Raw genomic sequence first — 22437 nt, forward strand, 5'->3', positions numbered from 1 at the left:
TCGGCGTTAAACTTTGCAGGGCCGACGGGCCAGCGGCCAGAAGAGGAGGCTGGCACCCCGGGCGCGGCCGGCCCCTTGCGCTCGCTGCCCGCCCGCCCCCTCCTTTCCTCCCCGCGCTGGCTCGGCACAGACTCGGCCCCAGCCCCTCCCTCCTCCCGCTCGCGCCTCGCTCGTTCGCTCGCTCGCCGGCTCCTCCTCACTCGCCCGCCCGCGCCCGGCGCAGCTCGGCCAGAGCGTTCGCGGGGCTGAAGCGCGTCCGCCCGGGGGGCTCCGGCGGCTGCCCCCGGCCCGCGGCCCCCTCCCCGACTCCCACCTTCCCTTCCTCGCTCGCTGCCTCTCTCCTTTCCCGGCTCCCGCGCCGTCCGCCCGCCCGCCCCGCAGCCCGCGGCTCAGCGCCCCCCGCAGCCAAGATGCCCGCGGCCCGGCCGCCCGCCGCGGGACTCGGCGGGATCGCGCTGCTCCTCGCTCTGCTCCTGGGAAGCCCTGCGGCCGCTCCGGCAGAAGGTGAGCGCCCAGAGGGGCGGGGCGGGGGAGGGGGCAAAGTTGCCGCGAGTGCGGGGCGGCTGGGGGTCCTAGCCGGCCCAGACGACTCGCTCCACGTCTGCAGGGATGTGGAGCGGGGGCGGCTGCCCAAATTCGGGACTAGGAACCGCGTCCCCTTGGCCCGGGCTGCTGGGAATGTGGAGGCGGGGATGTGTCTGAAGGACTCGGGCGCTTTCCTGCCTCGGCCGCGGGCTCCCTTTTTGCCTTCCCGGCTGTGCGGCTGACTCCCCTGTGCAGCCCCAGAGAATCTCCTTGGAGCGGGGTCGCCTCCAGACCCCAGATTCCCGGAGCTCTCTGCAGCCGCACCCGGGGCCGGGTGCCAGGTAATTCTCACCCTTTCAGGGAGAGGACGAGAAGCGGGGGCAGGGGACCCGCCGTGCAAGTGAGGACTAGACTCGAACAGTGCGTCTGGGGGCCGTCGCAGTGCCACGTCCTCCCACGCTAGGACCCCTTGCTTCCTTTTGGTTCAGGCTGCCCCGAGGGACCGGGTCCCTGGACCGATCCCAACCAAGTGTCTGGAAGCCGAACTTGGGTGTGGCTTTCGCCTGGAGGCCAGTGGAGGGGGCTCCGGGTTCTCAGAACTTAGCGGGGGAGGGAGAGGAGATCTTAGGTCACAGGCGGGAACGTGAGCGGACTTCCCCCTTTTTTCTCTCTTCAACAGCCGGGTGTCTCTTAACACTACTATGAATTGGGGGCGGGGCGGGGGTTGCTAGTTTCACCCGGCACGTGCTAGCCGGTTGGGAAGAAGGGCGGGGGGCGCGTCCAAGTTCAGCGGAGGATGGCGGCTCCTTCTTCCCAGACTTGGAGCCGCACCCTCTCCTCCACCCCGCTGAGGTTCCCCAGGGAAAATTGTGGAGGGTGGTCAGGTGGGTGGGGCTTTGAGATGGAAAGGGGAGTATGGCGCCGAACTCATCCAAAACTAACCCGGAGAGCTTCGAGGGTTTGATCAGGCCACTAGGAGACCCCAGAGTGGTGGGAAGCGTTCGTAGACCTCGCCTTTTGAAAGGTCCAACTCCTGTTCCCAGTAACTCGCCCCTCACGTGGGAAAAAGCAGGCAATGCAGGGTCTCCCCAGACTGAAGACAACCCGGAGGGCGCGCACTCTGTCCATCTGGAGCCCCGTGTTTGGCTTGGACCGTCTTGACCGGGAGCTAGGGGACAGGCGGTGTCCCTTCTCCCTGGGGAATTGTGGACCCCTGGCGCGCGCACCTGCTTTCAGCACCGAAGGCCGCGGACAGCTCTCCGCTCGCGGGCTCTGGCCCTGGGTCTCCTTCTCTTCAACTCTTCCCCACGGCCTGGAGTGCCCTCCTGAGCATAAATCAGGCATTTTATCCCCCACCCCTTTCTCTTTAAATGTGGAGCCCAGAGTACAGAGCAAAGGAAATAATTCATCACCTTTTGTTTAACAAAGCATATCGTTAAAGAACCCCCCTTTTATGAGGCAGTAATATTCACAATTTACACCAGGTCTGGACAATTTCTCAGGGAAAGATGGGAGAAGAGAATCGGTTTAAATAAGTCGTTTCCACCACAGCATGCCCTTTCTTAATTAGCTGTCTTTTCCAACAATGGCTTGGTGGCCTTGAACAGAGTCCAGATCTCCCTCCCTCACCCCCCTTTTGAATCTGAAAGCTACCCAGTGGCTTGCTGGCTTTTCTAAAGTGATTCTACCTCTGAGGACGGCACTCTCCAATATACCACCCTCCAGGAAAAATGTCTTAATGGCACATATTGAATTGTCATCCAAGACAAGGATTTCATATCCTGCTTCCTCCCCTGGCTTCAAACACAAAATGTGTGTGTGTGTGTGTTTTAATTATTAAGACATTTTACATTATTTTTTCCAATTGCTCGGCTCTATAGCTAGCCAGCATATAATTTTAATTAACTTCAGGTCATTGCCAAATTAAAGTCAACCGGTGTACTACTTCAGAAGGTTCATTAATAACGGTGTGGTTCTGACTCCAAGACTGTGAGTCATAAGGAGGGAGTAAGGGTAGCCTATGAGCATTTGGAAACAATTGACCTTCCACAGTATATTCTGTTTTTAACGTGGAGCCCAACTTCCACTAATGTCAGATGGAGACCCATTCGTCTCATTGCGTGTTGCAAGCCGGTCCTTCTGTTTGTGGTGCAGTGAGGAGATTTGTAAATACAGTACTTGAAAGAGACTTGTTGCTAAATGCTTATGTAGGTCACGTGGTTCTCTGGGCCATTTTGCCGTAAGGCATGAATAAGTATAAAATATAACTTGTTTTTGAAGAGGCTTCTTATTGTCTAAGATACGCACATGGGGTATAGCTGTAACTACGTGCTAAGACTGCAGAGCCTGAGTTTAATTTCTTTTCTTTTTCCTTGAATTAATAAATTCAATATTGCTTAATAAGACTCAAATTTGCGGCTTCCTCCAGTCTCTAATGTACACTGTCGTTAGATTCACTTAAAGACTATTTTCATGGTGGATCGGCTTTTTTTTTTTTTTTTTTTTTAATCTGTGGAGTTTTAGCCGCCCCTGCTGGGGCCACCTTATCAAAGCCTGAGGGATTCTTGTGTTCACATGTCTCAGCTGGACATTAGGAAAATAATGGTATATTCCTTTCCTTCCTCTTCCCAGGTAAAAGGATGTTTCCTAATCAGAGCGGTTTGTTTTCTAGTTTTGCTCACAAGTTCATTCCTGCTATTCAAAAAGTGATTCAGAAGGGCTCAATTTACTGGTCCTCATATTTGGTCCACATTCTGCAACGTGCCATTGGCACAGACCTCCACTAGGGGCGCTCAAAGCTACGGTTGGTGATTGAGGGCAGAAGAGGTGAATTCTGACCTTTGGAACCACCAGGTGTGTGCAATGCCAGAGGTCAGTGGAATGGAGCTCTCCTATTTCTAAGAGAAAAATTACTTGATGGTGCCTGATATATGCAGTGAAAAAGAGGAAGGAAAGGTGAAAAGAGGGAGGGGGGATGCTCCAAGGAAGGCATCATTAGAATACAGAGTCCAACTGCCCTTTTTTTAAATACCAGTTTGTGGTTTCCTTCATGTAGCCAAATTGCAAAACACCAAAGAGGCCATGGCAAGGCTGTTCTGAGGAGTTTGACTCAGCTGGCCACTGGGATTAGATTTATAGGGTTCCAGAAAAGAAGTATGTGGTTTTGGAATCGGAGCGACCTGGGTCAGGCCCAGCTGCATTGTTTATGAGTGTGTGACCTTTGTCAGGTCGATCTTCTCTGGGCCACCATTTCACTACCTGTGGGATGGGGATGGAGGTGGGGTGGGGATTAATGGTCCCAGCCTGGAAGGATGGTTGCAGTGATTACATAACACTTATACCTGTAAAGCACCTGGCATGTAATAGATGCTCAAGTAATGTTTTCTCCCTTTTCTTCCCTACTTTCCAAAGAGCAAATTGCCCCTGCTAGTAGGCACCTGGAAAGCAGATCCTTGAAATTGGTGTTGGAAATGTTGGAATAAATATCTGGATAATTTAGGCCCAAGTAGAAGGGTTGGAGGTAGGGTAATGAGTAGCCCAAGTGAGGAATTTGCATGACCTGGTGCAGACTCCCTTTCTTTTCACACTCTCATACTGTATCTCTTTGACCCTCAACATTACCACCAGAAAGCAGAGTTCATTGTACCAGAGATACAGGATAGCAGGATAGTGGTTGGAAGGAAGACCTAAGAAGAGAGTTTTCTGTCAAAAACAGTTATCCTTTCATTCACTTAACATTTACTAAGCACTTCCTATGCATGCAGCGGGCCCTGTATTGGGTGCTGGAGACACAGAATAATATGATGAGGTCCTTATCCCGGTAATGGCAGCCTAGCAAGAAAGACCTGCAGGTAAATCACCAGTGTCCACACCATGGGATACATGTTGGGAGGGGGTGATTGTAATCAGAGTGCAGGGATCTCACAGGTGGGTGTGTTTAATGCTGGCCAGAGGTAGTCAGTGAAGGCTTCCCTAAGTTAATAGCATCTGAGCTGGCCCTGAAGGGATGTGACAGGTACCAGCAGCCACGGGAGATTTCTTCTTTGGGGCAATGATGATCCTGAAGAAGGCTTCACTTTCGGAACACATCACACGCCTGTGGAATTGGGGAAACAGGAGCGAGTGGGCAGGGAAGGGAGGCAGTCACGCACGCGCACGCGTGAGAAGGGTAGAAGGATCCTGGGATCTGCCCACCCTTTTCGGCGTTCCCCTGGATTGCGTGGGCTGCTGAGGAGGTGAGAGCTGCAACAAAGGCCTGTGAGCCGCGGTGTTCACTGTTATCCACTAGAGGTTGTGCTGACACCGACGGAATCCTCTCCGAAGACAGCCGAGCGCAGATGCTGAGTATAGACAGCAGTGCACAGCCCTGAGTAAACATTGCTTTACAGGATTTGCATATTTGTATAATCCTCTGGTTACTGTAGTTCCTCTGAAACCCTTTGGTGGTGGTGGAGGGTGGGGATTGGGAAGAGAACAGGGCTGCTTTCAGGGGAGGGTAAAAGGGTGATGCATTGGGCTGAGGTCAGTGGACCAATGTGACGTAATTTACTAGACCATAGCTGGGACTATGTCAGTGATGAAAACAGCATTTATTGAGTGTTGATTTCATTCCAAGCCTCGTGATGAGTGGTTTATATAGATTTGTTCAGAGCATCCTCACAACAGCCCCATGAGGTAGATGCTGTTATTTTCCTAATTTTATGGTCGGGGAAATCGAGGCACAGAGAGGTTAAGCAATGCGTTGAAAGTCACAAAGCCAAGAAGTGGTTTCAGTCTAGTATCAAACCCAGGCCTGAGCCAGAATCCTTTAGAACCATGCCCCACTACTGCCTCTTACTTGCAGCGTTCCCCAAGCTCGTGTGCAAATTCTGCAGACCCCTGGGTTGGGGAGGGTGCAATAAATACTTGTCAAGTATGTGTTGGATGTATCTCCTGTGCCTACACAGTTCCTGGCACATTGTAAGCACTCAAGTGAAACTGGTCAAATTGAAGTGAGTCGTAAAGTGAAGTAGGCTACAATTAAAGTGTAGGCAATTAATTCATAATCATTATATCTAATGAGTACTTAATATATATTCAGCCCTTACATGGGTTATTTTAATTTCCACCATTTCTCTCCATTGTGTGGATGAGGAAACCACGGCTTAGAGGGGCCGTTATCTGTTCAGGAAGCTCACAGTTGTTAGCCAGGAGGTTACAGAGGTAGGATTTGAATCCAGGTAGCCTAGCTACTGCGTTTGTGAGCTTGACTGCTGGGCATAGCGCCTTCCAAGCTGGGTCCTGCTGTGTTTCCAAATGAAATGTGTACAAAGCATGTTTCACCGTTAGTGTGCATCCAGGCGGGGTGGGTCCAAACCCCAGCTCACCCAACTCCAAAGACTGACAGGACAGAAACCAAAATCAACTAGGATTTTCCCAAGCTCTTAATAGCTCTCAAAAAAAAAAAAAAAAAAAAGCATAGGGGTTATTCTTCCCAGGCAGGGAAAGGAGACTTCATGAAAGAAGGTGGGAGATACAGCTGGTTCATTGGTTGGTTTTGAAGCTGTGGCTGTTTGTAATTTCTCATGTTCCCAGGCCACTCAACCATTCATGGAGAACTCACAGTGTAGCTTGGTTTCTCTAAGCCCCTGAGTTCAGGACCTAAGCTCAACCGTCTCCTAGCCATGAGCCTCAATTTTCCCATCTGTAAAATGGATCACAGTAACCACTACCCCATACACAAAGCTGTCCTCACAGGGCTGGGATGAGACGCAGGAGTCAAGATGCTTTATGCATGCCAGGAGTTCAAGCTTCAGGGAAGTGGGTGCTGGCACGGAAAGCTGAAGACCCCAAACACCCACCATGTGTTTTTTCCTGGGCTTGTTATGAGAGAATTACAAACTATAACATGCTATTTGCCATTGAGCGTGGGCTACTCTGTGCCACAGGACCGTCCATGTGCTTACTCTGTATTCACTCAGCTGATCTTCACCCAACTCTTATCAGATGATGTCACTAACTACATGTTACTGATGAGGAAGCTGAGTCTTAGAAACATACAGGTGTCATGGCAGTGAATGATGGAGTTGCTTAAGGTGTCATGGGCAAGCAATGATGGAGTCAGGATTCAGACCCGAGACTGGTTGACTCCAAAGCCCAGGTTTGTTCTAGATGCTAGAGTATGAGCATATAGGTATCACATAGCAATGGCTAAATAAGAGCTGATGCAAATCCAGAAATCAAGGCGGTTTGACTGGCCTCCAGGAGGGGAGATATCTCACCTAGTGGCAGATGCCCGGTAACTCACAGCAGATCACAAAGAGGAGAAAGAGTTCATACTCACCCTGATGGCTTCTGGGTGAAGTATCCTTCTTGTCTTACTCATGCTGTTCCTTCATCCTGGACTGTCATCCTAGGAGGCTGAAGGAGTTCAGAGAGGACCAGATTAAATTCCCAGATAGCTGATTTAGCATCGTGATTTGGAGCTATTTGCTTTAGCGTTCTGAACCTATTCTGGCCTGATATGTAAAATGGGAGGGTCGTGTCTCCCTTGAAAGACTGTCAAGAATGTACGTAGGTATGTGTAGCCCATGGCAAGCACTCAATAAAAAGTTGCCATTATTGCTAGTATTGTTCACCTGGTGAACTTCTATTCATCCTTCAAAACCTAGTCCCTAATTGTCTCTTTCTATAAGACCTTCCCTTGCCTCTCTCCTCCTTATAGCAGTCATGAATGATCTTCTGTCTCCCCGCTCAACGCGTTCTATTCCCCTATTATGCGTAACTCACACACTGATGAGTTACCAGTTTACATGCCTCCCTCCCACTAGACAATGAACTTTCCAGAAACCTCAGCTGAATCATACTCATCCATAGCTCTCTTAGCCTGTATCTAACCCAGTGTAAGTGCATTTACTCTGTTAAACGACCTTTCATCTTAATCTTAGCGGTGAGGTGGTAGAGTCCTAAGATCTGAATTTCATTCCCGACTCCTTCTCCTACCTCTGTGTGGTCTTAGGCAGCAGGTATGAACCTTGGTTCCTCCTCTGAAAAATGAGACTAATAATAGTGTCCTACCTCATAGGATTGCCATGAGGAAAATCAATGAGATAATAGATGTGAACTCACTGAAGAATTCTACAAATAGGAAAAGGAGAAAGGAAAATTAGAAGATGAGGGAGGAGAGAAATTTTGTAAAGAGAAAAAACCCACCTTTGTGCAGACACATGGCCACAAGATGGACCCTTCATTGAGTGCTTGCTGAGGGCACCTTTCTTTCCAACGGGAATATTGGTTGCAATTATTTACCCTGTGGCTTAGCTCATTTAATATGAGGAACTTTCTGGACACCACACTGGTTGTTGTAGACTCCGCTTTCTCTTGGCTCCCTGACAGCTGCAAAAACAACAAATGCCCAGCTGAAAACTGGGAAAGAATAGCAAAGTGAATGAAAACCCAGGCTCTAGAGTCAGAACAACCTGAGTGTAACTCTGTTGCTTTTCATTAGATGCGTGACCTTGGACAAGCTGCTTTGTCACTCTGAGCCAGCATTGGGCCTCATTTGGGGGTCATGGTCTATTCTCTGCCCACTTCCCGGGGATCATGGGATGGAGGGGGGCTTGGTATAGAGATGCTCTGCAAAAAAAAATAAACAAGCTACCCTTCCTGGGATCTGTAATATTCATCAGATAGTAGCAGTTCTTCAGGCTCCCCACCTGCCTCAACCCTCCCCCTGATATTTTCATTTTATTGAGGAAAGAGACCCAAAGATGAGAAGGGACTGACTTACTCAAAATCCCACTGCAAGTGAGTGGCAGAGCCAGAACTGGAACCTCTGACTTGTGTCTTCTCACTCCCATTCTAAAGTGACTCCCTCCTCTTTTTTTTTTTTTTTTTTTGCGGTATGTGGGCCTCTCACTGTTGTGGCCTCTCCCGTTGTGGAGCACAGGCTCCGGACACGCAGGCTCAATGGCCATGGCTCATGGGCCCAGCCGCTCCGTGGCATGTGGGATCTTCCCGGACCGGGGCACGAACCCATGTCCCCTGCATTGGCAGGCGGACTCTCAACCACTGCGCCACCAGGGAAGCCCTCCCTCCTCTTTAAGAACCATAGAATCCCAGCTGTCCTCAAGCATATGTTCTGATATCCAAGGAGATGTGGCAATGACAGCCTTAAGGGCATCTGTCTCCATTAAACCAGTGGCATCCCTTACCCACATTGGATATTTACATTATGTGGCCATGGCGGAGTGGCTGCATAAAAGGAGCTTCAGCAGAAGCTGAAATCAAGCTCTACCTCCCTCCTGTGCTGACTTGGCACCTGAATCTTCGAGGCATCAGTGGACCAGCTTGCACCTGGGAATGGTGCCATCCAACCAGATGGCTCAAGTCAAGCAAGCAAGAGTAAGCCAAGGAGGCTCAGAGAGGTGCAGGTCCCAGGCCAGGTGCCCCTCCTGGGCTTCCTTGCCCTCACCATGGGTTGTAGAGAGTGGCTGATTGAGAAACCCAGCGTGGGGCGTGGGGTGTAGAGAGCCAGGGAGGAGTCGCAGGAGGCATAGATGTTGTGGTCAGGGCCAGCTTTGGGCAAGTAGGACACCAGGGATGATCCAGGGGCTGGAGGTGAGGGCAAGGTGGGTGGATACAGTCTAATACATGGGATGTGGAGCTTGGGACAAGTCGTAGAAGGAAGAAGGGTGGGTTTGATCCATTTTGTGACAGTTTGCTTGTCTCACCCGTTCCCAGCTTGGGGGTAGGCACGTGCCAAAGCTTAGCTCATGCATCAGTGAGTTCAGGATGCTGAAACGAAGCATTGACCCAAGATCAGGAGCCCCACTGGGCAAGGCAGTATAGTGTATTGAAGAGCACAGACTCTAGAATCAGAGACATCCATTCCAGCCTATGTGACCTTAGATAAGTCACTTCACTCTGAGATGATTGTGATGATTTGTTGCTGCTGCTGTTGTTGCTCTGAGCTGATTCTCAAATTCCCAAATCCGTGCTGGCTCCCAAGGGAGGAACCACAATTTCTTTGGGCTGTACAGAACAAAGACTTGCTCAGGATAGCTCGAGAATAAGAAGGCTCGCTCAAAGGATACCTCAAATGTTGGACCAAGGCTGTTGCAGGGCGTGGCTCCTCTCTGCATTTCTCTTTCATGGCATCTGCTTCTCTGTGTGCATCTGTTGCCTCTGACTCCCTCTCCACTGCCTGTGCCCCCTTCTGCTCACTCACTGTGCATCTCCCTCATCACCTCCACTGACATGCGGGCCATTGTGGCTTCACAGTGGTGCCATCCGAGAAGATGGCTCGAGTCAAGCAAGCGAGAATAAGCCAGGGAAGCTCAGAGAGGTGCAGGTCCCAGGGCAGGTGCCCCTCCTGGGTTTCCTTGCTCTCACCATGGGTTGTAGAGAGTGGCTGATTGAGAAACCCAGCGAGGGGCGTGGGGTGTAGAGAGCCAGGGAGGGGTCGCAGGAGGCATAGATGATGCGGTCAGGGCCAGCTTTGGGCAGAGAGGACACCAGGGATGATCCAGGAGCTGGAGGTGAGGGCAAGATGGGTGGATACAGGGGCTCATACCCACCCTTCTTCCAGCTCAAACTCTACAGGTGTGCCGCCTTCTGTGGAAAGCACTAGTCACGTGTGGCTGTTTAATTTTAGATTTGAATTCATTAAATCGAATTAGAATTTGAGTGCCTCAGTCCCACTAGCCACATTTCAAGTACTTAGTAGCCCTGTGGGGCCAACGGCTGCCATATTGGACAGCATGGAGAAAGAAGGTTTCCATCTTGACAGAAAGCTCCATTGGATGGTACTGCTCTAGACCATGGCAGTCCAGACAGACCTCCTAACACTCAGCCTCTTCATGTTTCCTGGTTCAGGTTCCTAAGAGGAATATGGCTTGTCCTGCTCAGGCGGAAGGTTGGCAGTTTATGTTTGATCCAGTCATGTGCGGCTGGGGTGATAAGCATGCGTGGGGCATAACATGGGGCCGTTCAGGTCTATGCTTTGGGTTGAGTAATCACCGCTAATGACATTTCACACACTTGCTCCGCTGCCCTCGATAGCTGCTTCCTCAACCCTTCTAACTGTGAGGATGTGGCTCTGGAACTCGTTTTCTAGTACATCCATATTCATCAAGCTGTGACCTCACTGATAAACACATCCAGGGAGCTGGAAAGAATCACAATGTGTTGTAAGTGTCTGTTGATTGGGTTGACTCTTATTATCTCTCTATGCTCAGCCGTTTTGTTGAGTGGATGAGTGACAAGAGGGAAGGAAGGAAAGGAGGAAGGGAGGGAGAAAGGAAGGAAGAGAGAAAGGGAGAAAGAAAGAGAGAGAAAGGAGAGAAAGAAAGGCATTCTTTGGCCATGAATGGCTCAGATTTAGGGGGCATAGCAAAAAGCATATGTAGGAAATATACAGTCTTTACATCATTTGGGTAAACTTAGGGAAAAACAATTTAGGGCGGAAGTTGATGAGAGGGGTCCTCTTAAACTGGTGTATTTAGGCATTTCAAGGTGATCCACCATCTCTGAAAATCAAGCTAGGGTAGAAAGTGAAGAGAAACTTCAAGATAGGGTCCCAGGAGCCCTCCCCATCCTTGTGAAAGGTTCTTTCGGAATGACGACAACGTCTTGAGAAGCAGTGATGGAGGCCAGTGGGAAAACAGGGTGTGCTTTTTCAAACATGTTGTTCTATGGGCGGTTGTAGTAACACGGCTATTATATAAGGTTGTGATTTCTCCAAAGCTTTAACATTATGGAAATAGGGAGGTGTTTAAAAGAACGTACTCGGAGTGAACTTTCTGAGAGTGGTGAACTCAGCCCTGGGTTAGGACTGAGACAGGCCTGAATGTGGATCCCAGCTCTGCCATTTATGTGCTGTGTGATGCTGGAGGAAGTCCTCTCATCAGCTCAGCTCCCTGGTTCCCATCTGCAAAACGAGAACAGAGTACTTCCTCAGCCTCCCTCCACAGGGTAGCTTGTGAGAATGCAATGCATATGGTCACTTCCATGCACAACTGCAGGAGGCGCTATTCATACTGTAGTGTATGTGAAGGGCTCCCCTGAAGTTAAGCAGTGCACAACCTATGCAACTGTATGTGGCAACCCTGAATGTGGAAGGGCATCACTAAACTATAAAGCGATTTGCACAGGGAGAGGGCCAGTGCCTCTCCCACTTCTCATTCCCTAAAGCCTGCTGATGAGGCCTGCACTTCTGTGCCCCTCTTTAGAGCAGGTTTACTGAGCTGTAAAGCTAACTGGGGGCCAACCACCTTGGAAATGAATGCAAAATATGTGGAATCAGGCCTCATTTTCCAGGGCTTTGGAAGGGAAATTTGCCTAATTTATGGCATAAATAAAAAAATGGTGTGCTGGGGCTAATTTGCATACTGTTACTTGCCTTGGCATTAGAAACAACATTTTCTTGTGGTTGTTTTTAAAGAAAGCCTCAGACCTCTCTTGTTAATTCAACTGTGTAAGTTTAGGCAAGTTATTTAACATCTCTAGGTCTCAGTTTCCTCAGCTGTGAAGTGAGCATGACAGATGGACCCATATCATAGGATTGTAGCAAGGAGCTGTGAGTTAATCCTATAAAACTTGTAGAACAGTGGTTGGTACCCATAGTAGGAGCTCAATAAGCATAGGAACATATACAAAATAACACATATCATCATCACCCTCCTCATTAATTAAACATGTATCTAGACCTACCCTTGATGTCACAGGAAAGTCAGAAGGATGCACTATCAGTGTGTACCCACATGGAGTGATTTCGAGTTCAGGACCTAGACTTGTGCTAGGACATAGCAGGTGTCTGGTTATGGGATGCACGATCAATGGACTATCATCATCATTAATCACTTCCCCTCAGATGCAAGCATTGGAAAGCCTTTCTCCCCTTCAGGACAATGAGGTCCTCCAAGGCAGGGAATAGATCACATTTCTTTCTCAGTCCCCGCCTCTCAACAGTCCATCTCCAGAAAACAGAAGCTCAATAAATGCACAGTTGTTGGTTGAATGACTGCTGAAGTGTAATCATTCTTAATTAGTGCTCAGGAAATGCTTAATATCAGCATGCCTGCTAAGGCCTGATTGTTTTCTTCCCAGACTAAGAACTCCTCAAGCCTGTGTCACCAACATCTGGCTCAGAGCATGGCACGTCGTGCAGTCAGCAGGTGCTCATTGGGTGTGGGGCAGTGGCCGAGAGCTCAGAGTTTAGGGGCACAGAGACCAGAGTCTGAGACCTAGCTTCATCACTTACTAGCTGCATAACCTTGGCAGATTGTGCCTTGTGGAAAAAGCATGGGCAGGGAAAATAACTGTACCTTTTTCATCTATTTGAAATAAAGAAGGAATTGTTCATCAAGAGCTAGCATGGTGCCTGACAGGAATTAGGTACTCGATATAGATACAGCTATGAATAAATGAATGAATGACCTTTCCCAAGAGTCTCGACAGAGGAAGAGGGACTTGGTGTATAAATTACCTCACCAGTGGGGACAGAATTCACAATTGCATGAACCCCACAGATAAAATGGTCTTTGGGAATTCACAGAGGTGTATTGACTTTACAGCACCCACATCTAAACTGTGCTTCCCGATTTAAGGTATTTTATTATCTTATTTAATAAACTTGAGGTTCTAAGCAGAATGCAGGGATCTGAGTGGGTGGAGCCGTCACTCCCTGGCCAGTTTTTTATGAGCAAGGTTCATCTCACATCAGCCACAAAAGCCCAGACAAGGAACAACTTGGGTGTGGCCTGGTCCTCTGAGGCCTCTTGCGGTCGGGAGCTTCCAGAGGGCAAAGTCTGGGTCTTATCTGTCTGTCTCTCCACTATGCCCCTGCCCTGTTTCCAAAGAAAGTAGACCTCTGGAAAAGCTGAGGAGGAAACAAGCTCCTATAATGCCCTAGAATCCCTGCTAGGGCTTCATTTGTAGGATTTTGCTTAATTATTAGCAGAACTTCAAAGGTGACTGTTATAGCCATTTAGTTATAGATTAGGAAGCTGACTGAGGCTCAGATGGCTAAATGGTGGTGGATTAGGATTCACTGATTCATTCATTCAAGACCACTTTCTCATCCTTCAAGACCTTCTACTCTGTATCAGGTACTTGGCACGGGCTAGAGATAGATGAATAAAACATATCCTTGTCCTGAAAGAACTTACAGCTAACCATTCTTTTTTGTTTTGTTTTGAATTAATTTATTTTATTTTATTATTTATTTTTGGCTGCATTGGGTCTTTGTTGCTGTGTGCAGGCTTTCTCTTGTTGCAGAGCATGGGCTTTAGGTGCCCGGGCTTCCGGAGTTGTGGCTCGCGGGCTCTGGAGCACAGGCTCAGTAGTTGTGGCGCACAGGCTTAGTTGCTCTGCGGCATGTGGGATCTTCCTGGACCAGGGCTCGAACCCGTGTCCCCTGCATTGGCAGGCGGATTCTTAACCACTGCACCACCAGGGAAGTCCCAACAGCTAATCATTCTTCAAACTCAAGTATGAGTCAAAAATGCAAGTTTTTTCTTCTCTCCTCCATTCTCTCTCGTGTTGCCCTGATGATTTCCAGGCAAGCGGGCAGCTCTCTCCAAGGGATCAGGGCTGGGAGCTGCCAATTCCCAGAGCACTGCCTGCGGTCCTGGCTAATATCTACACAAAGCAAACTGGCTTGGTCTCACCCACCCTCATTTCTAAAAGAAAAAATTAGTAGATGCTCTTTCATGGGCCACATAAGTGTGCCCCTTGAAGAAAACCTTCAAGAACCATTCCAGACTTCATAGACACAGACAAGAGAGCTCCGTCAGGGCCTGCTGAGAGCAATGTCACTGATTTCACTTATGGCAACTATGTTGGTGCTGCATTCTCTTAGGCATGTGGGAAAATACACCCTGAATTGCAGAGACTTACATAGATGTACCTGAGTGTGTATATATACGTAAATTAGGTACCCACTATGTCTATAAAGCATAAACTTGGACAATCAGTTAATGAGGTTTGGCCATAAACAAATTACCTCTTTCAGGTCCTGGAGTAGTTTTATTCTAAGTAGTAATAAAAATAGTCATTTACTTGTATGCATGTGGCAGAGGGTACCTGTTATTGCATTAGATGGTCACAAACAACTTTGAGAGGCTAGTGATATTGAAAATGAGTCCTGGGCTTCCCTGCTGGCACAGTGATTAAGAATCTGCCTGCCAATGCAGGGGACACGGGTTCGAGCCCTGGTCCGGGAAGATCCCACATGCCGCGGGGCAGTTAAGCCCGTGCGCCACAACTACTGAGTCTGTGCTCTAGAGCCTGCGAGCCACAACTACGGAGCCCGTGTGCCACAACTACTGAAGCCTGCATGCCTAGAGCCCGCACACCGCAACGAAGAGTAGCCCCCATTCACCGCAACTAGAGAAAGCCCGCGCACAGCAACAAAGACCCAACTCAGCCAAAAATAAATAAATTTATAAAAAAAAGAAAATGAGTCCTATTTTTCAGATGAGGAACGGTTCCTTGGCTTCCCTTTTTCCTGACATTGACATTTTGGAAGAGGACTGACCTACTGTTTTATAGAATGACCCTCAATTTGGGCATACACTCTTTTTTTTTTTTTGACAACGTCACACGGCACGCGGGATCTCAGCTCCCTGATCAGGTATTGAACCCACCGCCCCCTGCAGTGGCAGTGCAGAGTCTTAGCCACTGGACTACTGGGCCGCCAGGGAAGTCCCAGCATATACACTTTGAATTCTTACAACCTGGTACCATGCTCTCCATATTGGTCCGTAACTTGCTTTTCTGTTTCTTGGGCCTCTTTTCTGTGACTGGAACAAGGCCCAGAATTAGCCCAAGTCAGGCTGTCTTCACTGGTTCCCTCCCCAGTCTCCAATACCGTGTACCCACTTCCGGGGTCCCTTCCCTAATGCGTCCCCTCCCCCTCCCTCTCCCTGTGCTGGCCCCAAGGCCCCAGGCTGGCACCCCTGCTGTAGTAATAAGCCTGTACTAGTCTCAGTTTTTATTTGGGCATCTGTCTTTCCCAGGAGGGTGCTGGAAATTCACTGATTCCACCACAAGCAGCAAATATTTAATGAGTGTCTACTGTGTAGGCTCTGCTCCAGGCCCTGGAACAAAAGCCAGTGCCAGCCCTCAAGGAACTTACTCTCGGTGATTATTCACTTATTCACTGATTCAGCACATTCATTCATTCATTCATTGATCCATCAAATATCCATCCATGTGCTGGGTGGGCTGCATCCCCCACAGCCATCACTTGTTATTTGCATAATGGGGTAAAAGTGATGGCCCAGCCCTGCAACAGGAGAGAAAGGGTTCAGCTTGTCAGTGTGTGATAATAAACAAGATAAAGAGTTTCCAAAGAACTTCAGATATTCTCCCAGGGCGCTGTATACATGAAGAAGTTAAAAAGAGAGCTGGGGACCCTGAGAGTATTTATAACCTCTGAAGAGTATGAGCTGAGTATGTGAGGGCAGCCCTCACACTGCCCACGGGGGCTTAGCCAGAGCCAGGCACCTTGGTTTAACCTAACTCCTTGGCATGGACTAGCAGAAAGACCACCCAACCAGGGGTCAGATATCTGCATTCTGGAGCTGTGTGTGTGTGGAGATGTGCTGTGTGACCTTGGGCCCATCGCTGTCCCTCTCTGGGCCTCAGTTTCTCCATCTCTAAATTTAGCAGCCTGGGCTGAATCAGTAGTTTTCAAAATGGACTTAAGAGGGAGTTAAAATCCCTTGGGGAGCCTTTAAAGACACAAATACTTGGGCTGCACCCCTGCCTACTGCCTCAGAAGCTCTACCCACTGTACCTGGAGATTTCTGGTGCATCGATAAAGTGTGCCTGGATTATTTGACCCCTAAACCATGACCTTATATGATTCCTTTGTTCATGATAATTATGCTTACCATTTATATGCCAGACACACGCTACACCCTTTACTCCCATTTAAGCCCCCATCATGGTCCAGCGGGTTAGAGACTATTATGCCCATTTGACAGCAGTCACCACTGGGGCTTGGAGAGGGTCAGGGATTTGCTCAAGGTCGCACAGCTCTAGAAAGACCCAGAGCTGGGATTTCTATTTGAGTCTGAGGGACTTTAAAAGAATCCACTGCCTCTCTGTGGTATATGGGTACGGTGGGAGTCTACTCTGTGTTCCCTCCCCAGGGGCAGTCCCGGTCCCGTGAAGCCTGGGATCGATCACACCCAGCCTCCTGCTCACCAGCCCAGGTTTGCTGTGCACAGGGCCGGCCTCCCTGACTTGAATTATCCCTGCCATCAGCCCTCCCCCCCACTTTTGCTCTTGCAGGGGCCAGGCTGAGCCAGAGATGTGTTAGCAGCCAGGATCCAGCTCTGGCCTTGGCCAGGGTAAGTCGCCAGAGTTCGGGGCATTCAAAGAACTAACGGAACGCCGTTGTGGTCAGAGTGTGGAGAACTGAGAAGAAAGTGGGCATGATGACATTAAGAGGTCCCGTAGGGCAGGGAGGGCTGCCAGGAGGCACTGGGAGTTTGTTCTCTTGTGCTTAGAAGCCACTGTGAGCCAGAGGGTGGCCTGATCTGGTTTGGAAAGCTGTTGATGAAGTGGAGGAGGGTTATTTAGGAAGCCCTTGCAGGTAGGACTTGAAGGAATGTATCCCACCCCCTCATGCCCCTACCACGAGACAGGCCCACCTGTCTCCTGCCTCTCTGGAAGGTCTGGAACCATTTGAATTCCATTCAGCCCAGCCCACCCCTCCTGGCACAATCTCTCCAAGCACAATGGAAGTGAGGGTGATGCTCTGAGTCTGCTCAGAAGTCCACGGATTCCCAGCCCTTGACCCTTCAGCAGTGTTTCGGACCTCCAACCAATCCACACGCTTGCCTCCTCAAACCTGGTCAGGTGCTTTGAAAGGCTTTCTTTGTCCTCCCTGCAGTGGCTAGAACACAAAAAAAGCAGCAGAGAGCGGAGGAAGAGAATATAAATTTGGACAAATGATGATGAAATGCCCCCCCTCCCCTCCTCTCAGTCCCTGATCAGACTGTCCAAAAAAGATCTTATATGTATTATCACCAGCTCTCGGTTTCATGGAGGCCTGACATTGCAGGGTAAATTAAATGACATACTATAGCTTAACTATAAAAATGTGCTTGGGGCAGAAATTAGACATACCAGGACTTTTCCAGCAAAAGACATTTTTATAAATGCGTGAGCACCTGAACAAATTTGGAGGCTCTGTCATTTTGATTTAAAGCCGGGGAAGTGGGGCTGATACCTAAAGAGGAGAAACAATTATTCAGGTGAGAAAAGATTTAAAAATCCTGGTTCTTGTCACTTATCCACCTTGGAGGACTCAAAAGCGTCATGTAGAGAAGAGGGTTGACTCGTGTGAGAGCCAGGGCCCTTTCGTGCCTGCATCACCCATAAGTCCTGTACGACTTCCACATGCTGTCTCTTCTGGGAAGCCATCCCCACCCCTTGAAGCTGGGTTAGGAACATCTCACTGGAGCACTGATACCCACTTTGTTTCAGTTAGCTATTGCTGCATAACAAACCACCCCCCAATCTTAGTGGCTGAAAATAGCAACCATCTATTATCTCAAACGATTCAGTGGTTTAACAGAGCTCAGCTTGGAGATTCTTCTGGTCCATGTACTGTTGGACAGAGCCATGGTCATCAGGCAGCTTGACTGGTCTGGAAGGTCTAAGGGGCTCATCCATATTTTGGGCAACTTGAGCTTCTTATCACCAGAGCCACCTTAGTTTTTCCCTCACGTGGCCTCTCCATGTGGCTTGGGCTTCCCCCAGCATGGCAGCTGGATTCTAAGCAGGAGTGTTCCAAGAGCAAAGGCTAAAGATCTTGCAAGGGCTGGCTTTAGAAGTTGCACATTGCTTTCTGTTGGTCAAAACAAGTCACAAGGCTAGCTCAGATGCAAGGGGAGGGGAAACAAACCTCATTCTGGATGGCAGAGTCTTGGCCGCCTTCTTTAATCTACCTCTCGTACTCATTCACCATATAGAATTTATTGTGCAATTGCCATGTGCTTGGGAACTGCTATGCTAGGTACTCACCTCTCTATACTCAGTTTATGTCTGTATCTCCTCATGCCAAGGGACCCTTGTTAAATTCATTTCAGGTACAAAGGAGGTGCTATTGGTTCAGGTTCGATAGAGAGGCCACAATTCTGGGTGTTCATTTCAAGTGTGGTCACTCTGAATTTTTTTTTTTTTGCGGTACCAGGGCCTCTCACTGTTGTGGCCTCTCCCGTTGCGGAGCACAGGCTCCGGACGCGCAGGCTCAGCGGCCATGGCTCACGGGCCCAGCTGCTCCGCGGCATGTGGGATCTTCCTGGACCGGGGCACGAACCCGTGTCCCCTGCGTCGGCAGGTGGACTCTCAACCACTGCGCCACAAGGGAAGCCCAAGTGTGGTCACTCTTAATCCAGGAGGTTATCGTGAAATATTGCAGGAACCTAAGGACTAATATTATATTCTTTTATAGTAGCAGCAGCAATAATAATAGCAGTAGTCGTAATGATGATTAATTGTACCAAGTATTAACAGTAGTATAATTCCTACTGCTCTAGAAGTAATAACTGTACCTTACACTTAAGTAGCCTTTGGCCACTTAAAAGGCATTTTTGTTTCTGTTATCTTACTACTCTATCCAGCAACCTTGAGAAATACTCCAGGGGGACTCCTGTTATAATCCATAGTTTGTATATGAGGAAACTGAGCCTGAGAAGGGATGAAAACCTTATCGTTGGCCAATCATAATGGATATAATTTATCAACGACCTACTATATGCTGGGCACTTTATACCAATCATGTAATTTCCTTCTCGTAGCAATGGTGTGCGGTAGATACTATTATTGCCATCATTTTACAGATGAGGAAACTGAGGCTCAGAGAGGCAAACTCCTTTACCTGTCAGTTTCATGGCTGAGATTTGCTTCTAGATCAGTCTAACTCATGAGTCAATGACTCCACAATGCTACACTGAGTGCCTCCCAGATTGCCATTTTCTAAATTACTTTAAGCTGAGAAGATAGATGACATTCATGTAAAAATAGTGTGCAAAATCAGAGTGAGGGATTCTTCTATGGATAACTTCCGCCAGCTTTAGCACCCACCCTTTGCAACATTTTTTACTGTAAGCTTTCATTTTTCACTCGTTCTTCGTTCTTAGCAGCTTCCACTTAGCTGAGGCTACCAGGAAGTAAAGTTCCAGAAAAGTGAGTTGTCATATGTATGAAATTACTTGAGGTCATTCAGTCCAATTCACCGAGGATTGTCACTTTGAAGTTGTAAACTAAGCACTTAATGGGAGCAAACGTATATTTTTTTTCAGCATCTATGATAAAACCCATCAACTGGTATTTTCGGAAGACAGAATATACACCAAATATTAAAGGCAAGATATTGCAAGATTAGGCATGCTGTCTTGAAATCAGGCCACCTGGGTTCAAGTTGCATCTCTGACATTTATCAGCTCTACAATCTCAGGCAAGTTATTGAATCTCTCCATGCCTCAGTTTCCTCATCTTTAAAAGAGATTTATAAGAGTACCTACTTCACAGGGTGGTAGAGAGGATTAAGTAGGCTAATATATGTGTAAACCATATAGTCAGACTTGGTTTATGTGCTCACCTTTGAACCAGTCACTGGAGCTGGAGTGATGTAGGACCTGATTGGCCAGGCCTGAGCTCCCCCAACACATGGATTAAGAGGGAGGAATGGAGGCCTCCCAAAGGAAAATCAAAATGCTGTCACCAAGAGAAAAGTCACAGTCAAGTCCAGTATGTCAGGAGACCAAGAGCTTCTTTTTTTTCCTACCATGTTTCAACTGACACCTGAAGGACTCAGGAGGGGACAGAGTATGTACTACGAGTAAGATGGCATGAGCATGAGTTAAGCAGAGGTGTTTCTCCTGAGCAGAGCCTACAAAGTAGTTTGGACCCAGACACAACACTGCCATTCACCATTCTGCCTTTTTCAGAAGACAGCAGGGAAAGTGTGCGGGAAGGATTGTGGGGCTTGGCAAGACAGAGACCTGCCAGTTTAGCAGCAAGTTGCCATCAGTTGTGAAACACTATCCTATAAATATGTAGGGTGCCTGAGAAATAGGCGTGTGCCAGGTCTCTCCAAGTGGCAAACATTTAAATAACAACCTCCTGCTTGATTAGAATAAAGGAAATGTGCCGTCAGCTGAGTCTCTTCCTTTCTCTGACCCTCAGTATTTTCATCTGTAGAATGAGAAGGTTGTACTAGGTGATCTCTCGGGACCCTTCCAGTCCTTGTGCTTGAGGAACTGTGACTAAATTTAAATGGCTTTAATAACAGATTGAAAGTGAGGAATCAGGGCACATTCACTAACTCACTGAGAGATATTGGGCAAGTAACTTCATCCATCCATCTATCTGTCCGTCCATCCACCTGTCCTACCAACCATCCACCCGTCCATCCATCTATCCATCCATCCTTGTCCACCCATTCATCAATCCATTGATGTATCTGTCCATCTATCCACCTGTCTGTTCATCTGTCCTTATATACAGCTGTCCATTCATCCAACCATCTTTTCATCCATTCACCTGTTGATGAATCCATCCATTCATCTGTCTTTCCATCCATGCATCCATTCATTTGTCTTTTCGTCTATCAACTTGTCCATTCATCAACTCATCCTATGGAAGGCCATTTTAACACCTTGGTTTGCCCTAAGAAGTCTTATTTTGGAGCCCCAAACTCACATCGCATCATACAAATTAAATGCATTTTTTATTATTTATTTTAATTAATTAATTTTTGGCTGCATTGGGTCTTCACTGCTGCACGTGGGCCCTCTCTAGCTGTGGCGAGTGGGGGCCACTCCTCGTTGTGGTGTGTGGGCCTCTCACTGTAGTGGCCTCTCACATTGCAGAGCACGGGCTCTAGGCATGTGGGCTCAGCAGTTGTGGCTCACGGGCTCAGTAGTTGTGGCTCACGGGCTCAGCAGTTGTGGCTCATGGGCTCTAGAGCGCAGGCTCAGCAGCTGTGGCGCACCGGCCTAGTTGCTCTGTGGCATGTGGGATCTTCCCTGACCAGAGCTCGAACCTGTGTCCCTGCATTGGCAGGTGGATTCTTAACCACTGAGCTGCCAGGGAAGCCCTTAAATGCATTTTTATTATAACATTTTAAAGGAAATATTAAAGTTATACTTTTGGAATTATTTTGTTACCACAGTAACTCTCTCAATTTACGTTTATCTGTAATTTCTTGAAAAAATCATCACACATACTCACATTCCTTATGAAATGAGACTTGAACCCATCAGCTCTTTTCAAATATAATGAAACTTCGTGAACACTAAATTTAAAAAATACTAAGATTGACATAATGGTATGGTTATGGAGCCATTTAAGTTGAGCCTTTATTAATTTTGCTTGTGCAGTTTTATTATTTTGGAGGCAATATATTGTTTTTAGCTCCCAGATGTTTTCATGGGCTCTTAAAAAGCTTGTAGGCCTCAGGCCTTAATGGGTAAAATAGGCCCATTTCCCAAGTCCTCTATTATCCCTCCTATCTTGTTTGGGTTCCTAGTCGAATGAAAGGAAGGGGAGGTCATACAAATGAGCTATCTGGTCAACCCAAGATAATGTGATTCATGAAAGAAACACAAAATGAAGTATAAACATCACACCAAAGGGATTTCTTCACGTTCACCCTCCACCCCTTTAGTCATTCCTGTCCTAAATAGAAAGAATAATTCTGGACAGATGAAAGAGGACGATAAAAGCAGTTTTCAGCCCTCGCCATAAATTGTAATCAGTACCTACTCTAGTAGGGAGCATTTTGATTCCTTTTTGAAAATGTGAAATAGCAGATTTATCTCCTGTGATCACATCAGGAACAGTTTTTTTCCATATAAAAAGTGGTTTCAAGAAATGCTGAAAGCTTTAGAATAATGAAGGCAAATTGCT

The 22437-nt window shown here is 48.1% G+C and overlaps 1 protein-coding gene across 1 annotated transcript in view; it reads left to right on the forward strand.

Annotated features, from left to right (window-relative positions):
* Window positions 1-410: 410 nt before the first annotated feature.
* Window positions 411-22437, forward strand: part of SEZ6L (seizure related 6 homolog like) — a gene marked incomplete at its 5' end in the record, with an annotated part of 201064 nt that continues 179037 nt past the window's right edge. The window contains one exon of the mRNA XM_081252580.1: window positions 411-504. Within this exon, the coding sequence (XP_081108706.1) occupies window positions 411-504 (94 nt within the window). The remainder of the gene's footprint in view (window positions 505-22437) is intronic.

Source organism: Mesoplodon bidens, assembly GCF_964165515.1.
Source record: "Mesoplodon bidens genome assembly, chromosome: 13".
In the NCBI taxonomy this organism is placed as follows: Eukaryota; Metazoa; Chordata; class Mammalia; order Artiodactyla; family Ziphiidae; genus Mesoplodon; species Mesoplodon bidens.